Raw genomic sequence first — 19773 nt, forward strand, 5'->3', positions numbered from 1 at the left:
AAGACCCTGTCTCTATAAAAATACAAAAATTAGCTGAGCATGGTGGTGCATGACTGTAGTCCCAGCTACTCAGGAGGCTGAGGTGGAAGGATCACTTGAGCCTTGGAGGGAGAGGATGCAGTGAGCCAATATCACGTCACTGCACTTCAGCCTGGGCAACAGAGTGAGACCCTGTCACAAAAAAAATACACACATATATATATGTATATTTATTTATAGTTTTAAACTTCTCATTAAAAGTATTTGTTTTTATTTGAAGACGTTTACAAAGCCCTTATTACCTTGAAATCTTCTATTTTAAATGATCTTAAATTTCTTAAATTTGTGATTACTGGTAATACTATTTTAAGTGTCATATACAATTTTAAAAATATAATTAATGCTTATATATGCTTCTTAAATGCAAATGCTAGAGTCTTTTTAGAAGGTGCATGAAGATAAAAGAGTTTAAAAACACTTTACTAAAGATAAAAGACTTTAAAAATAGTTTATTACTTTTGAGATACCAACATTTTTATCTAAGAAAGTTAAAAGACTTATTTTTAAATACTTCATTGTTTTGAAATACCAAAACTTTCCTCTTGAGAAACCTGAATAGTAGAGATGGACTGTACTAATTGATATACAGTTACGGCTGAATAACTTTTTAGGCTGATCATTATTCACAATCTGAACATTTCATCTCATTCTCAAAGTTAGTAACTTGAATAATAAATCACTTAGGAAAATATAAGGTATATTGGTTTTATTCGTTTTATGACTAAGAAGCTGACTATGGAACTATGAGTTGTAAAAACATTTACTGTCTCCACATTACATTGTTCACACAGTGGGGATTTGGCAAAAGTAGATCTGTGATCTGTCTTGGATGTAATGAAAAGATGCTTAGGAAGTGTTTAAAAGACCTCATTATAAAGTAGCTTAACCTGCAAATACGCTAGCATGGGAGATAAATGATACCTACAAGTCATTGTCAAAATGTGGACCATAGGGACACATTATTTTATATACTTATATTTATCAGTTGATGGATTCATTCTCCTTTTCTAGTTGAAGATGGCATAGCAACTTGGTCTTGGGATTTTGGAGGTTATATAGGAAATTACCATATAATTTCTTCACCTGTAATATCAGACTTTGGGAGGCTGAGGCAAGCAGATCACTTGAGGTCAGGAGTTCAAGACCAGCCTGGCCAACATGATGAAACCCTACCTCTACTAAAAATACAAAAATTATTTGGGCATAGTGACGCACACTTGTAATTCCAGTTACTCGAGTGGCTGAGGCAGGACAAAGCTGAATTCTCCTGAATTAATTCTGAACCCTGAATTAATGCTTTGTTGATTTCATATTGAGAGAAGGGTCCTCACTATCTGTCCAGATGTAGGAGGGGATGGTGGTGGCTTAACATGGTGTTACTCCGATTTTTCTTTCTTTTTTCTTTTTTCTTTTTGATATGGAGTCTCACTCTGTTACCCAGGCTGGAGTGCAGTGGTGTGATCATGGCTCACTGCAATCACTGCCTCCTGGGTTCAAGCGATTTTTCTACCTTAGCCACTTGAGTAGCTGGGATTACAAGCATACACCACCATGGCATGACAGTTTTTGTATTATTAGTAGAGACAGGGTTTCATCACGTTGACCAGGCTGGTCTCAAGTGCTCTGCCTGCCTCAGCCCAACAAAGTGCTGAGATTATAGGAGTGAGCCACCTTGCCTGGCCATTACTCAGATATTATTAGTATTTGAGACTCCAAGTATTCCTGATTGCATCCAGTAAGTGGGTCCATAGGAGTGCTCATCATGCATCAAAAATAAAAAATTCATGTAGTCTGGGTTGATTGGAGGTGAAAGTTGATGAAGATATAGAACAGAGAACTATTTCCATTGCCTTTTTATCTTCCACCTAAAACTCCTTGTACTCTTTCTTCGTTCCACAGAGTTATCAATTGTTGGTTGTTGAGAACACGGTTGAAGTGGCTCAGTTCATTAATAACAATCCAGAATTTTTACAACTTGCTGAGCCATTCTGGAAGGAGCTTTCCCACCTCCCCTCTCTGTATGACTACAGTGCCTACCGAAGATTAATCGACCAGTATGGGACACATTTTCTGCAATCTGGGTCATTAGGAGGAGAATACAGAGTTCTATTTTATGTGGACTCAGAAAAATTAAAACAAAATGGTATAGTATTAAAAAATTTGTTGTCTAAAAGCATTTCTGGGATTTTAATGAGGAAATGACATGTAGTTAATGTAACTTTTGAGCTTTAAAATTTGACAAATAAAGATTTAAATTGCAAAGGAATCCAAAATTGCAAGAAAGTATTCTTCTCTATTTAAAATCTTATATGGTTTAAGAAAAGCCTGTATACTCTTTTGTATAGTACCTTGGAGCTAAATTATTATCATTATTGGCTATTTCTAGAGGGTACTGGCTGGGTTTTTAGAATGCTTTTTAAACTTTCCACTTTCTCAGACTAAACAGTATTTGTCAAGAAAAATTAAATGAGGAATTTAGTAATGTTTCAGAAATCAAAATGTTTAAATAAGTATTTCATTTACCTTTGTTTCTTACCACTCACATTCTTTTAAAAAAAATCTGCTTTGAGTATCATAAGCTTGTTTACTACTTAATACTTGTAACAATAGCTTAAATTGATGGGTTACCTTCCTCATGACAAGTGAGTTACATATGTTAGTAATAATCCTTACTACTACCCAATGAGATGGGCATTATAATCTCTGTCCCACAGATTGAGAAATAGAGACTCAATGCTATTATGAGATTTATCCAAGGTCACGAAGATTGCAAGGAGGGTATTTAAGGCTGGGTCTAACTGGCCTCAAAGTCAGTTTAGCTTATTCCTTATGCTATGTCATTGCTAAAATTGCCTGATTTTGGTTAGAATCAGGACATGCCCCTGAATTAATGCTTTGTTGATTTCATATTGAGAGAAGGTTCCTCACTCTCTGTCTAGATGTGGGAAGGGATGGTGGTGGCTTAACATCTACTCCTCCAAGTCAAACCTTTTTTTCCCTAACTTTGTCTTTTAGCTGATGCTCACATTTCCGTCTCTATTCCAAATCCCCTCTTCAAGGTCTTTCTCTTCAGAAAAGATTCTGTTACAACCTTGGAGAAGAATAAGATCTCTTACATAAGATTCAGAAGAAGTCTTAATAGCTTTTTAAATGGGTAAACTATAATATTTTTTCATTTCCATTGAGCTGTTTTTTTGTAGGTCTCTACCACATAAAATTTCACTAGAATTTGATCTTTTCAAATCTTATAGGTTGGAAATAAGTGCACAAGTACAGGTTTTTGTAGCAAAGAGGAAGGACACTATTTCTTGGAGAATCAATCCAGCAAGTAGCTCAATCTAAATTCAGTTTTACTTCTTTTTATTGCACTTAAAAGAAATGGAGGGGATTGGAAAAAAAAAACATTCCAAGCTGCTAAAATTTTATTTTTCAGTAAAAATTTTACTCTTGAGCAGTTTATGTTTTTCCTAAAATTTTTATTTAAATATAACCATAACTTCTGGGATACAATGATGCCCCAAATAGTTGTTCTTTAAGAAACATTAAGGTTATTGTAATATAGTTAGTAAAATGAGAAAATACATTTGCACATTTTATTATTTTCTATCCTGGTTTTAAAAAATGCTTGGCAAAACTCTACTTGATAATGAGTAGAAATGATCACATTCTGAGGTTATAAGTAATGGAAAGGAGTTGTTGGAAGTCACAGATGTTAAAGATGGAGAGACTGAACTTGAGTTTTAGGAGTTAATTCCTGTGGAAACAGAAGCCAACTTTGGGAGCTTTAAGTAGATTTGCTGGAAGAAGCTTTCATGCTGCTACTTTTATCGATTTATTTTATGCCTAAGAAGCTGACTGTAAATGGGTGAAAGATGTCACTCTTTGGGGTCTTCAATTTCTACTCCCTGCACCTTTTTATGTAGAAATCCCTCCTGCCTCCCCTCTGAAGCTTATAGAAGGAAAATAACAAAAGTCGAATACCATTTTTTCTGATCTGACTCTTCTAGAGCGCTTGAAAATGTTCATATCATGCGACTCTTGATTAGATGGCCATAGTAGAAGGGAACAACCTCTTATCCCTACTCTCATATCTGAAGATCTTCAAGGAATGCAGAAATTAAACATGTCTCTTTTACGTTTTTTCCCCTAGATTTTGGTTCAGTAGAAGAAAAGAAATGTAAATCCTCAGGTTGGAGCTTTGTCATTAAGTTTTCAAGTCATGCATGCAAGGAACTGGAAAAGGCTTTAAAAGCTTCTTCAGGTAAATGAAAAAAGACCAATTTGCATTGCAAGCTTAACTTCTTTTTTTTTTAAACTTTTAAGTTCAGGGGTACATGTGAAGTTATGTTGGTAAACTTGTGTCATGGGGTTTTGTTGTACAGATTATTTTGTTACTCAAGTATTAAGCCTAGTACTCACTTTTTTTTCCTGATCTTCTCCCTCCTCCCACTCTGCACTCTCCAAAAGGCCCCAGTGTGTGTTGTTCACCTGTCTATTTCCATGTATTCTCATCATTTAGCTCCTGCATATATGTGAAAACATGCAATGTTTAGTTTTCTTTTCTTGCTTTAGTTCACTAAGAATAATGGCTTCCAGCTCCATCCATGTCCCTGCAAAGGACATGATCTTATTCTTTTTTTATGGCTCCATAGTATTCTATGATGTATATGCACCACATTTTCTACATCCAGTCTATCATTGATGGGCATTTAGATTGATTCCATGTCTTCACTATTATGAATAATTACAAGCTTAACCTCTACTCCGGTCTTCTATTGTTAATTCGGCTTTTGAGGCTTTATCAGGTGTTCTACTTTGTGTTTTAAAAAAATCTATTTGGCAATTTTTGCCTCTGCTTTCTCTTTCATATGTCATGGTAGTGAGACATCACACAGGTTAAGAAGTTCACCAGGTTATCTCCTCTGTATTATAAATATGTTATCAGTGTGCAGCCCTTTTCTCCCTTATGATGATTGGCAAACAAGCCTAGACAAGTGACATTATCAAGAGACGGTTCAGTTTCACTTGCTGACATGGCTACTCCGTGGAGGTCAGGTTTTTGGTGTATGCTGGTTGGCAGTGGAGACGGAGGAAAGGTGGTATGCTAGTCTTTGGGTGATTGAAGAGGGACTGAAAGGGTAAACTGATCTATACTGTGAAGGTACCATGTTAAGGAGTTTGGATTTCATTCTGATGGCTATCGGGTTCCATTAAAAGATTTAATACATGGAGTGATGAGATAAAAGATTACCTAAGTAATGTTGTAGAGAATAAAGAACAGTGGAGAAAGAAACATTTGGCAGGATGGAAAAACAAGAGATGGAAAGTAAAGGAGGAGTGAGGTCAACTGAGTGAAGATAAGGACCGAAAAATGTTCACTGGATTTGGTGATTAACACTTAGTTGCTGCTTTTGAGAAGTGTCTGTTCATGTCTTTTGTCCATTTTTAATGGGGTTATTTATTTTTTACTTGTTAAGTTGTTTAAGTTCCTTATAGATTCTGAATATTAGACTTTTATCAGAAGCATAGTTTGCAAATATTTTTTCCAATTTTGTAGGTTGTCTGTTACACATTGATAGTTTCTTTTGCTGTGCAGAAGCAGAAACAGGAAACCGAATACTGCATGTTCTTACTTTTAAGTGGGAGTTAAACATTGGATGCTTATGGACATAAACATGGCAACAATTGTCACTGGGGACTGCTAGACAAGAGAGGGAGAGAGGAATCAAGGGTTGAAAAACTAACTGTTGGGTACTTAAGTTCACTACCTGGGTGTTGGGATCAATCGTACTCCAAAGCTCAGTATCACATAATCCCCCCAGGTAACAAACCTGAACATGTACCCCATGAATCTAGAATAAAGGTTGAAAAGAAAGTTACTTTTAAAGGAAGAGATTCCGTAGTATAGTAGGGATGGAGGTGAGACTGCATTTCATTGTGTGAGGCCATAGATTGAGCAGTATCAGAGCTTAAATCCTCTTGGGGTAATGGCAAAGGTGGACACTGATCCATGTGTCATAGTTCTTGGTGAAGAAGCAGAGATCCTTGGGATATTGGTGGATGAGTGCAAGAAGGAGGAAGATGAGTAGTAAAACCAGGTTTATGTACTCATTCACTTACTTCATTCATCAACTATTTATGGAGTCTGTGGTATGTGTCAGGAATTGTTTTAGACACTCAAGATAGAGCCGTGAATATGCCAGAGAAAGTGCTTGTCTTTATGGAGTTGACATGTCAGAGGAGGAAAAGGTTTTGAGTGAAGTGGAAAAAGAAGGATCTGAACATGGAAATGGAAGTGAGAGCTTTGAGAAGATGTTGACATCAGTCCTCAGCTGGGCTGGCAGTTGGAAGCCACTTACCAATTTTATTTTATTTCACATTTAACAAACACAGGGCACCTACTATGTGCCAGCACAATTTTAAGTGATTTACAAAAATTAACCAGTGTACTCCTCCTACCTATGTGTTAAGTATTATTCATATTCACATTTTACAGACAGGGACACTGAGGCCCAGAAATGTTGTCCAAGATTATAGTTCATAAGAAGTAGATATGAAATGCAAATGCATAAAATCTGGCTTAACAGTCTGGGGTCTTGACTGTTGCACTGGGCTGCCTTTTCTAGGGGAAAAGAGTTAGCTGGAACAGAGATCTCACTGGGGTATGGAAAGGGAGGCTAAAACCTTAAAAAAAGCAACATAATGGTAGAATCTGTAATTCTTAAATAGGTGTGCTGGCTAAGGCAGTGATTCTCAAACTTTAGTGTGCATGACGATTACCTGGGGGATTCTCTTAAAATGCTGATTCCCAAGGTTGTTCATTCTCTCAGATATTCTCCTGTAGGTCTTGGTGTGGGCTAAGAAATCCGCAGTTCCCTCAGATGATTGTGATTCAGTAATACAGGGATGGGACTTTGTGATTCACTGCATTAAAAAGGGTAACTATGTATATATTTAAAACACAGCTAAGAATGAAGATGAGGAAGCATCAGGTAATTTGTTAAAACTATGAAGATTTACAGGCACAGAAAGTCAAATATTGCATGTTCTCATACGTGAAAGCTAAAAAAATTGATCTTATGGAGATAGAGTAGAACGATAATTATCAGAAGTTGGGGAGGAGGAGGGGTCAATGAAGAGAGGTTGCTTAATGGGTATAAACCTGTAGTTAGGTACAAGGAATAAATTTGGCCAGGTGCCACCTGCAATCCCAGCACTTTGGCAGGCTGAGGCGGGTGGATCATGAGGTCAAGAGATCGAGACCATCCTGGCCAACAAGGTGAAACCCCGTCTCTACTATAAATACAAAAAATTAGCTGGGTGTGGTAGCGCATGCCTATAGTCCCAGCTACTCGGGAGGCTGAGGCAGGAGGATTGCTTGAACCTGAGAGGCGGAGGTTGCAGTGATCTGAGATAGTGCCACTGCACTCCAGCCTGGCGACAGAGCAAGACTGTGTCTCAAAAAAAAAAAAAAAAAAAAAAGGAAATAAATTCTAGTGTTTGACAGCACAGTCAGGTGGCTATAGTTAACGATAATTTACTGTGTATTTTAAAATAGCTAGAAGACAAGATTTGAAATGCTCTCAACACAAACAAATGATAAGGTGATGGATATCCTAAATATACTGATTTGATCATTACACATTCTATGCATGTATCAAAATATCACATGCGCCCCATAAATATGTACCATTATTATGTATAAATAAAAAATAAAAAAGCAAAGCAAAAAAAAAAACACTGTCAGGCTTTAATGATTTCTGACTATGAGTACAATATGATCATTTTATGAAATTGCAAAATCTGGACAATTACAAGGAAATGAAAACCACTCAAAATCTGATCTACCAGATTGGAAATTTCTTGTCATGACCATTACAAATGGAGATAAAGTATTTCTAAATTTATGAGGCACATAAATGGGAAAAAAGCTTTCATTAGCATTTCACACTTTTCAGAACACTTTTCATGTGTTAAGTAATAGATTCCTGTTAATTAACAGCTTATTTTACTCATTGTTAGTATACCAGATGCAATAAACTGTTTTCCTTCTGATATTTTATTATGAAAATTTTAAAACATATAGACAAGAATGTTGTAATAAATACCCATATACCCATTTCCTATATACAATTAGCATTTTGTAATTTTACTACATACATGTACATATATTATTTATAATATTGACTGATTATTTGAAATATACATTATGTATTTAAAGTGTTTATAATATTTGCTGAACTATTGGGAAGTAAGTTTCAGATATCATAACACTTCATCACTAAATATATGCATGTATCATCTAAGAAGAACATTCTCTTGCATAATGTGATGCTCACACTAAAAATATAAAGAGTACGAACAATAATTCCCTAATATCATCTACTCTCAGGCAAGAGCTGTTTTTCTTTTTAAAAAAATATACCTTAGTTTTGGCTGGGCGCAGTGGCTCACGCCTGTAATCCTAACACTTTGGGAGGCTGAGGCAGTCAGATGACTTGAGGCCAGGAGTTTGAGACCAGCCTGGCCAACCTGGTGAAACCCCATCTCTACTAAAAATACAAAAATTAGCCAGGTGTGGTGGCTTACACCTATAGTCCTAGCTACTCAGGAGGCTGAGGCAGGAGAATTGCTTGAACCCGGGGGGCAGAGGTTGCAATGAGCATGCCACTGCACTCCAGCCTGGGCTACAGAGTGAGACTCTGTCTCAAAAAAAAAAAAAAAAAATATATATATATATATAAAAGAAAACCACCAAAAATAAAATAAATATACCTTAGTTTTTAGAGCAGTTTTAGGTTCACAGCACAATTGAGTGCAAAGTACAGAGAGTTCCTGTATGTCCTCTGCTCCCACACAGGCAAAGCCTTCCCCACTGTCAACATCTCCCATCAGAGTGGAACATTTGTTACAGTGGATGAACCTACATTGACACATTGTCATCCAAAGTCCATAATTTACATTAGGGTTCATTCTTGGTGTTGAGCATTTAATGACTTTTGACAAATGTATAATGACATGTGCCCTCCATTGTAGTATTATACAGAACAGTGTCACTGCCCTAAATATCCTTTGTGCTCTGCCTATTCATCCCTCCCTTCTTCCTGGCCACAATTTGTCTTTTGACTGTTTCCATAGTTTGGCTTTTTCCAGGATGTCATACAGTTTGATAGATTTTTTTTTTTTTTAATACTTGATAGACTTTTCACTTTTCATTTGCTTTGTTCTGTATAGGAACCCAAAACAATGTGTTGCGAGGAGACCCGTTCATCAGAGGGGGAGGTGCAGGCTTCATATCTGGCCTTAGTTACCTAGAGCTGGACAATCCTGCTGGAAACAAAAGGCGATATTCTGCCTGGGCAGAATCTGTGACCAATCTTCCTCAAGTCATAAAACAAAAGGTATATCATGCTTTGTTTAAAGCAATAGGAAGCAGTCATGTTTATTTGCATGAGGAAAATGAAGGTGGTTAAATCAAGATGGTTAAACAGACATGGCTGTAATTAGCATTTTCTGTATCCCAATTATATTTTGTAGAGTAAAATGAATGAACACGTAAATAATAAGAAACAGAAGGTGTGTTATTCAATTTTAGTAGCAAATGTTAAATGTCTTGAAACTTCCAAGAGAAATTAATGACAAAATTTGCATTTTTAACTTTTGATCTAAGTTTGATTATGTTTTCCTTGGTCCCGAATTCAGAGGAGTTATAGATTCTTGCAAGGGGAAGGCATGTAAGTTTGCCTTCTGTTATGTTCCTATCACCTTTCTTTGTGTGGCCATGGCTTGTGGGCTCCTGAAGTCATACAAATTAGGTTAGTAACAAGTTGGCTGGCAGAATTTTAAGATGTTTTATTGTTATCATCAGTTCTTTTATATTGCAACATACGTGTTTCCAAAAATCATTGAGCTATGCAAAATTGCACAATAAAGGGCTTATAGAAAAAAAATCAGGTTAGAGACACAGCACTGAAATTTATCATCTGTGACACTCATATGAAAAAGATAGGTGCCAATAAAAATAGTTGCCTGGTTTTATACATGTTAAATTATTAAAAATGTATCTATACTACAATAAGTGTGGTGCATTACTTAGAAAAAGACCTGAAGCTTTCTGGGTGCTGGAAGGGTTACGGCTTGTGAGTTACCGTGAAGTGGTAGAAGAACAGCAGTCAGAAACCCGACAGACGTTTGTAACAGCAGATGTGAACAGGTATAGTTTATAATGCAGGAAATGAACTGACACAGATGTTGAGGGGTGTGTGAGTGAGTGTCTGTGTGTGTCCACGCACATGAGTACGCATGAGTTTTGTGTATTCCTATGTGGCTTGTTTCAGCTGTGTGAAGCATTTTGTGTTCACCCTGTGTTGCATGTGGATATAGTTGTACATAAGAAAACCCCAAATCTGTGCTATGCTCAGAATTTTCACAGTATATCAATCTCAATGGAAAAAATTCACCTTATCAAAACAAACATTATAGCAGAGCCGATTCTATGAAATCGAAAGTCAATGTCCCAGGGAAAGCCTGATTTTCAGAGATACATTTTATACATTTTATACATTTTATACATTTTATAAACTCAAAAATTGCAATAGGTCCTCAAGTACTCTCCTAACCCCCATACAGTACCCATTGGCTTCCAAATACGGGTGAGGGAGGGAGGATGAATTTTTCCTAGAAAGTCTTATCTTAAAGGACCATCTGTTAATATTCGAAATGGCCTATATTCATTGTCAGCATCCCATACAAATCTTTAGAAACTCTTGATTAGATTAAATTATTGATTAGAGAAAGACACATGTTCTTTAACAGTGTCTACGTACTTTTCCACATAGGACTATAAATTTTCATATTTATGCTAACTTTTTAGCAGGGCAAAAAAGGAACAGAGAAAGAAAAGGCGCTATGCAGGTACAGGTATATGACTATGCAAAGCCATTGTGTTCGGAAGAGCTTGGGCTCTTAGGAACCAATGGTGCCTATCTCTTCCCAGTCCAGGCATCATGGTGGTAGCCTGAAATTGACTATGGTGAGAGTAGCTACACTGCAGAAACTGGTAAATGCTACAAAGCAAAGACGTTTTTGTTCCTGGGAGAGCAGACGGTTAAAGTTGAGTTAGTACATCTGTGATTTCACAGTTGCTTTTCTTCTGAAATAGCCAACGCAGAGTAATAATGTTTACCTGTTTTAAATTTCTCCTTGAGGAAAGAATCCATGATTTCCACTAAGAGATATGTTAAATCTCTCAGTCAGGAAATTTAATTCTAAATTTAATTTCACTTGCTTCTTTGCTGTAATTTAAGTACATTTCCTTTTCTTCTGTCTTCAGTAGGGGTGGTAATGTATTATTATCTTCAAAATAATCTTCCATTAACTAGAAAATGAATGACCTTTTTTATATTATTTTATTTTATTTGAGACGGAGTTTCACTCCTGTTGCTCAGGCTGGAGTGCAATGGCACAATCCTGGCTCACCGCAAACTCTGCCTTCCAGGTTCAAGTGATTCTCCTGCCTCAGCCTCCTGAGTAGCTGGGATTACAGGCATGAGCCACCACACCTGGCTAATTTTGTATTTTTAGTAGAGATAGGGTTTCTCCATGTTGGTCAGGCTGGTCTCGAACTCCCGACCTCAGGTGATCCCCCCTGCCTCAGCCTCCCAAAGTGCAGGGATTACAGGTGTGAGTCATAGCGTCTGGCCTGGTTTTTTTTGTTTTTGTTTTCGTTTTTTTTTTTAATCTTATGCATGCACAAAAGATACATAAAAAATTCTTCCCCCATCTGACCCTAATTTTCCTTAAGTTTGTCTTGATTTTGTTGCAAAGAGAGTGCACTGTTTTCTTTTGTATTTGAATAAAAAACAATTGTAACAAACTTACCAGTGGCTTTTGATTTTGTTTTAATGAGAGTCGTGCCTAAACATGAAAAGCAAAATATTCTTGCCTAAATCCCTGATTACTGACTATGATGTCTTTATTTCTATAGCTGACACCTTTATATGAGCTGGTAAAGGAAGTACCTTGTGCCTCTGTGAAAAAACTATACCTGAAACGGGCTCTTGAAGAGTATCTGGATGAATTTGACCCCTGTCATTGCCGGCCTTGTCAAAATGGTGGTTTGGCCACTGTTGCGGGGACCCATTGTCTGTGCCATTGCAAACCATACACATTTGGGGCGGCTTGTGAGCAAGGAGTCCTCGTAGGGAATCAAGCAGGTCAGTGGGGTGAATTTTCTCTAGTCACCCTGTACACACTGAAAGGGAATTACCCTGTTTCTCTACTCCTTGAGATGCTTCATCTTTGAAGAGATGAAGTCTCAAATGAATTTAGAATCCTCCTTCACTTTCCTACTTTCAGATTATAGCTACTGTGATTAAGGCTCTTTGCTGTTATCTCTATTTATCCATCTGAACTAACCGCCCCACTGTGCCCTCCACTTCCCATTCTCTATTAGAAGAGTTACGATTAAAACACCTTCATCCTCTGTAATTATCTCAATAAAATTTTGCTGTAACAAAGGTCTGTGAACTTGTATATTTGTATTGCCTAACCTTTCTGATGGCATGCTCTTTGAAACATTTCTATTTCTTATCTGTATGATGTACTATCAATCACTCACAAATATTTGTTGAACATCTACTTTGTGCTCTACAGTGTACATGGTGCTTCAAGCACTTGGTACAGGGCTATGTGAAATTGACTTTATGAGTAGTCAAAGTATGACTACAATCTATATACTTTTGTTTCTATGGTTATTTACATGTCTGTCTCTTCTAGAACGCTCATTACTTAAGGTCAGGGTTGTTTGATTCCTTTCTTTATTCCCAGAGCTTGACAAAAGGCTTCATTCATAGAAGTCCCTAAATGAATGATAAATGAATAAATATAAGACTAGACTAAAGAGGCTTATAGACAAGCATTACAAAGGCATCTTTATCCCCAAATGTCTCTCCAAGTGGCCTGTTCTGGTAAATTAAAATTGTACAACTGTGATTCATTCCTTTGTGGCTTGGATTTCCCCTTATCTGTTAAAATGGAAGCACCTCCTTCTGCTATCTAATTAAATAGAATGGTAACAAATTTCCAGCCCATCTCCATTCACTGTTGTGAGAAGTAAATAAATGATACAATGTACATAAAAGTGCTTTGAAACAGTTGTAAAATAATCAACAAATAAAGGATATTATTGCAAGAGGTTCACTAAGGCAACCTTAATATAGACATTCCTAGTCTGTGTGTAGAGCCATTCTGAACATTGTAGAAAACCTCAATGAAGGTGAAGGTAATCAATATCCAGAATGATCTCTTCCTCCAGTTAACTTGTTAGCAGGAAGCATAGCACTAAGTTCCCAAGTCCTCTTTAAGAACTTATTGATCAACCTCTTTCTCATCTTGTAGGAGGGGTTGATGGAGGTTGGAGTTGCTGGTCCTCTTGGAGCCCCTGTGTTCAAGGGAAGAAAACAAGGAGCCGAGAATGCAATAACCCGCCTCCCAGTGGGGGTGGGAGAACCTGCATTGGAGAAACAACAGAAAGCACACAATGCGAAGACGAGGAGCTGGAGCACTTGAGGTAATGGAGACCCGACCCCCTGGCAGTTGCATAGAACACAGTGCCCTCTTCAGTTAGCGTGGAACACATGATTGCTGCTGTCAAGAGATAGAGAGATAAAAAAGTTAAATATCTATTTTTTACCAGGGACTGCTTTGTCCCTCAGCACTAGGGTGAGTTGAAGGAGCTTGCTCTGTGTGCTTCAGGTTTTCCTGAAAGAAGTGTTACAAAAGGCTGGGTAATTGGGAAGTAGTCCAGCTGAGTGGATACGATCATTCAATCGTTTGTTTTGGCCACCTACTTGCTGTGTGACGTTGGGCAAGTTACTGGCCACATCTCTAAAATTAGCATGAGAATAGCAGATAAACTGATACTAAGATTATCTGTTTATTGTTATTGTCAGAATTAAAGGAGATTAGCACCCAAAGTTTGTATTACTTTTCAGATATACCATTCTTACTCATTTATTTTTTGGATTAAGCATAGAGCCAGTTGCTTGAGATGGAGAATATCTTGGTGGGTGAACCCAGTAGCCTGGCACTAACTTCCCATTTGTCAGGACCCTGCAAAAGCCATCTCAGAAATGCTCAGTTGATGAATCATAGCCCTGGGTCAGAATTCTTTATGCCACACCCTACATTCTCCTTAGTAATTTTTGCAGACTGGAGTTGGCAATATGTTCTAGTAAGATAATTCGAAGGTCATGTGAATTGAAGAAAGAGATGAGGTGTTTGGGTATCTGGTAGAAGCATAGGGAGGTGGGAAGCCTTATTCCTAAATCTTCAGTGCCTTGTAATCCAGCATTCATCAGTATATCTTGACTGAGGAAGCTGACAAGCACGTGAATTATGGTGGGAAGAGGATGCTGGCTGCTGTGCTCATGTTTCTGGGAGGATGAGGGTCTGGGAGGAGATCTCTGAGAGGATGCATTTTTCCTGCTTTTCAACATAAAGCTAGGGGGAGAGGCACATCCTAAGAAAGGCATTGAAGAGATTTTTCACTCTTGGTGCTCAGGGGAGGGGAAGTATCTTCCTTCTCAGTACGAATAGGAAAATTAAACTTGCCACAGTTTCCTCAAAGTGTGGCAAGATTATAAGGAACTCAGCTGAGAAGGAGGCCACACTCCCAGTCTATTTGTACTACTTTCTCTCAGATTTTGTGTCTCTGGAGTGGAGATAATATTAATGTTATTTTGACCTTAGAGGCATCATACATTTACCTTTTAAAGAAGTTTATATAATTTCTTGAAGTATAATTTGATCTATTAGTTATTTTTTGATCTTGCAGTTTTTTTTATTGCTGTTTTCCATGCAGAAGCTGATAAGGACAGTATAAAAATAAACTATTAAAAATGTTAAAAAAAAAAAGAAAACCATTGTTTAATGACAGATGTCATCGTTATCAGTATCTTTATTACAGGCTCCCACAAGAGATGGTCATAGTGATGGTAAAGTGTCAGGATTGGCATTTGTGGGATAATATTAGGACTTCTCTTCTCCCATCTTACTTTTACGTTTAAGATTTACTCCAAGCCTTACTAAAACTTGCCTTCACCAAATAATGTGCTTTCAGTTATACACGTTCAGAAAGAAATGTAGACACTAAGACTTCCTATTTCTTTATTGCCTTGTGAGAGGTAGAAGCTGCACAATTGTAGGAGCCTAATTGACTAGATGTAAATCCAATTTTGGTATTTATTAGTTCATAATCTTGGACAAGTTATTCAAACTTTCTGTGCCATTGTTTTTTCCATGTATCTCATAGTGTTGCTATATGAATTGAGATAATACACATGTGCAGAGCAACTGCCATGGTGCCTGACATACAGTAAATGCTTAGTAAAAGGTAGTTATAATTTTGTGTTACCTCTCTTTTGGGGTCACTAACTCTAATTAATTACCTTCCTTTTTTTTTTTTCTTTTTTTTTTTTCTTTTTCTTTTTTTTTTGAGATGGAGTCTCGCTCTGTCACCCAGGCTGGAGTACGGTGGTGGGATCTCAGCTCACTGCAATCTCCGCCTCCCAAGCTCTGGAGATTCCCCTGCCTCAGCCTCCTAAGTAGCTGGGATTACAGATGTGCATCACTGTACCTGGCTAATTTTTGTAGTTTTAGTAGAGATGGGGTTTTACCTTGTTGGCCAGGCTGGTCTCGGAACTCCTGACCTCAGGCTGTCTGCCTGTCCTGACCTCCCACGGTGCTGGGATTACAGACGGGAATTGTCGCTCATCGCCCAATACCTTATTTTCAATACAGAATTAATTCTGTATTAAATGAATTTCAGACCCAAACAGCAAGAGGAAAAGTAGGTTTTGAAGCAGGTGACCTCTAGGAAGCAGAAAGTACTATGTTGGCCAAGAGACTTTCTTTTTCTTTTCATTCTTTCTGTTTGTTTTTCATACTACTGACCCAGCAGCTATTGAAATCACTGTCTTTTGTTAGCTTGAGTTTATGTTTGAGTTTTCTACCACAGGATGTAAGCAGATATTTGGTTCTAAGAATGACAAAAATATTACACCAATGTACTTAAATGAATAGAGTTCCTTCAGATACAAAGGAGAAATCCAATGGAATGCAAAATAATTATCATACTGTGCAAATCAATCATATTAATTCCATTTTTTTCCTTCCAGGTTGCTTGAACCACATTGCTTTCCTTTGTCTTTGGTTCCAACAAAATTTTGTCCATCACCTCCTGCCTTGAAAGATGGATTTGTTCAAGTTGGTTATGAAAGATATTTTTTTCCTTTATAATGCTCCAACTTCTATCTCTCTACTGAGCCCATAACCTATTCTCTTCTTTCATGGTGAAGCCGTGCAAAAAATATTTTATATGTGCATATTAGTTTTAGTGGTGAGGGTTTTAGTGTGTGACTTTTTTTCTTTGGCTCAAGGTGATCTGAACTCTGCAGAAGGCAGTGTATCTTCTGTGGTGTGGGAAATCAATACTGCCACTCAGTGAATCAAAAATGTAATCATGCCAGAGGGCTGCTAAACATTGCCACTGGAAACACCAAACTGCGAATCTGCAAGCTTACTCTTTAACTTACAGAACTTCTCTTATTTTTGCCACTGAGAGAAGGCTTTTCCCCCGCTCATAACTGTAGGCCCTGGGATGAAGTATTAGGTTTATTCCAGGAGTCAATAAGACAGTTAGCTAGTGTCTAGTGAGATATGCATCATTCTACTTTGAGCAATTGAAGTTTCCTGTTCAGGAAAGAAGAGTAGTCATCTGCCATTTGTCATTCTAGGGACTTTTGTTGTTCTTGGCTTTTGGGACATTTTAGTTAATGCTACTCTCAGTCTTTATGATGAGGCTTTGGCCTGAAGCCCCAGTGGTGCCTCTTCATGGCTCACACAGGATATTGTTCTTGAGGACTCTCTCTGTTACCAGCACTGCTTTGCTCACGAGTGCTTTTGCTTTTCAAATCTCAGGCCCTTTACCATGCATTCACTGAAAATTTACTGAGGTTTCCCCAAATGTAGGCTCTATTGGGAGATGAAAGTTGTGTGTTCGTGGTGTATGTGTTTGTGGAGAGAGAGAGAGAGAGAGAGAGAGAGAGAAAATGAACCTAGCATCTCTACCACGCATTCTGTCCTACCACAGTCACCATAATTCATGGAGCTCCTGAATGGAACATATGCTCAGAGAATAGGCGAAGCAAACTAATGCACGTTAGCAAGCCATGAGGCTGCTGTCCCCAACTGCAGTGCATGTGGTGTCCTTTTAGGAGCCAAGAGTCCCAAATATTGCTCTATGGACTGGCTGCATCTGAATTTCTCAGGGAACTTAAAACTAGAGATGACTGTTTCTCCCTTGTCCTCCACATTTTCTGATTTGATAGGTTGGGAGTACAGCCTGAGAGTCTATTTTTTAATTTCTACAAGTGATTATGATCTACAGCCATGTTTGTGCACTGTTGAATCAGACTTCCTTATATAAAAGTTTTTGTTTTGTTTTGTTTTTGCAAGGTAGAGGAAGGAATAGGATCATGAGTCAAAAGAGAAGATGTGCTCCTCCCCATTTCCCTCAAACCTCAGCATCAACCTGGCCCATTCTGTTTCCTACTAACTTCCATGATTGAGCCAGACTGGGCCAGGAAGTGCATACTGACAATGGGAAGGAGATACCAGGAAATCTTGTTTAATCCCTAAAGCAGAGCTGGTCAAGGTCTGAGCTCTAAGCCCTCTCCCAGGCTTGAGTTTTTTCACCATCCCCTTGGGTGGATGAAAATGAGAAGGGTAAGGAAAGAGAGACCCCGAGTGAGTGTGATTACCCTTCATTCCACCCCCAGGCTCAGACTTCAAATTCCTCCTTGCTTCAACATGAAAGCTCACTTCCTGGCATTATAGGCTAGTGAAATGTTCTTGAATCTGACCCAGCCCCAGCAGCATTCCATACATATGGTGCAGAGTAGGAGGTTAAGATGGGAGAAGATCAACACTATGCTTCCCCTAAAAGTTATCAGTGAGAAACTTAAACTTTCATGAACATACTGATAGGACTGGAAAATTTCTGGGTGTTCATGCTGGCATTTTGTAGGCAGTATTGTCAATGAACAGCTCACAATACCTTTTTTTTTTTTTTTTCCCAGAGAGTGACAGAGTCTTGCTTTGTCACCCAGGTTGGCATGCAGTGGCACTATCTCGCCTCACTGCAACCTCTGTCCCCCGGGTTCAAGTGATTCTCATGTCTCAGCCTCCTGAGTAGCTGGGACTACAGGCATGCACCACCATGCCCTGCTAATTTTTGTATTTTTGTTAGAGAAAGGGTTTTTCCATGTTGGCTGGGCTGGTCTCAAACTCCTGACCTCAGGTGATCCACCTGCCTGGGCCTCCTGGAGTGCTAGAATTACAGGCATGAGCCACCATGCCCAGCCTGGTAATACCTTAATATGAAGAACTGACTGACAAAGATGTTCTCCAAATCTGATAAAGAACTGATTTTTCCTAAAAGTAAAAGAAATTAATTGGACAGTGTCCAAATAATTTTAATAGAATGTTATTTTAGTAGAATGCTTAGTATAGTCCTTGGTATTATGGGAGCAATCAATACATTATAGACAGTGGTATTAGTAGTTTTATTTCAATTAATGATGGTGCTAGTGTTATTGACTATATAGAGGAAAATGTTTTTATAGACACTTTTCTGAATCAGTTATTTAAATGCAGCTTGCCTGATGATTATGATTTATAGACCAAATGTACGTAAAGAAAACTTTTGTTAATGCAAAATAGACAAACTCTTTCTTTTTCTGTCTTTTACTTTTGTTTAGGATGAAGGTACAACGTTTCCTGTGGGGAAAAATGTAGTGTACACTTGCAATGAAGGATACTCTCTTATTGGAAACCCAGTGGCCAGATGTGGAGAAGATTTACGGTGGCTTGTTGGGGAAATGCATTGTCAGAGTGAGTGGTGTCAGTTGTATATAATTTAAGATGAGAAAATTACGTGGAAGAGAATGAATCAAGCTAAATAACACTCACCATATGGCCCATGTGTTGGCCTTCCTCTCCTGTAAGTCTGATATGATCCTGTTCAAGTTTTAGAAGCCACTTGAATAAACCCTCCGCCTTCTCTAGTTGGTAATGTTTCCATTCAGTGAGGTCAATTTTATTGCAATATAAAACTTGCTGGTGCAAATCAGAATAGGCCAGGGAACTCTCTTTAGATGAAGACTGTAAGGATATTCTTTAGAGTTCAGTTACTCAGGATGTACTACAATCAACTTTCTTAAATGCTTTGCATCCTATTCTATTCGGAGAAAGGCATCTGAATAATAGCTTCTGCATGCTGCACCACCCTAAGACTACTCTGGCTTCCATCTCACTTGCAATATAAGTTTGTCAGCAAATAAATAGGCCAAGCTGTAGGGATACATTTTTCCTAAATCAGTTGCTCTGTGCTATATGAGGAAAGCCCTAGTGTATACACACACACATATATATATTTCTCCCTTTGGGAATATACCTATTGTGAAATTTCTGAGTAATTGGGTATTCATACATTGGGTATATATACATTTAGATTTAGTGGAGGCTTCCAGCCTTCCAAGTGGTTGTACTGATTTACATCTCTAGCATAATCTGATACGTCAAGATTGCTTTATGTCCTTACACTTGATAGCATCAGCCATAGTGGTCAGTGTATAGTGAGATATATATATATGTGTGTGTGTGTGTGTGTGT

At 37.9% G+C, this 19773-nt stretch overlaps 1 protein-coding gene across 1 annotated transcript in view; it reads left to right on the plus strand.

Moving 5' to 3' along the window:
• C7 (complement component 7) overlaps window positions 1–19773 on the plus strand; it is an 86087-nt gene that overhangs the window by 38438 nt on the left and 27876 nt on the right. The window contains exons 8-14 of the mRNA XM_011966362.1: window positions 1939–2182; window positions 4190–4300; window positions 9274–9440; window positions 12026–12254; window positions 13438–13609; window positions 16218–16305; window positions 18861–18993. Of these exons, the coding sequence (XP_011821752.1) occupies window positions 1939–2182; window positions 4190–4300; window positions 9274–9440; window positions 12026–12254; window positions 13438–13609; window positions 16218–16305; window positions 18861–18993 (1144 nt within the window). The remainder of the gene's footprint in view (window positions 1–1938; window positions 2183–4189; window positions 4301–9273; window positions 9441–12025; window positions 12255–13437; window positions 13610–16217; window positions 16306–18860; window positions 18994–19773) is intronic.

This window comes from Mandrillus leucophaeus, unplaced genomic scaffold, assembly GCF_000951045.1.
Source record: "Mandrillus leucophaeus isolate KB7577 unplaced genomic scaffold, Mleu.le_1.0 Scaffold119, whole genome shotgun sequence".
Taxonomy (NCBI): Eukaryota; Metazoa; Chordata; class Mammalia; order Primates; family Cercopithecidae; genus Mandrillus; species Mandrillus leucophaeus.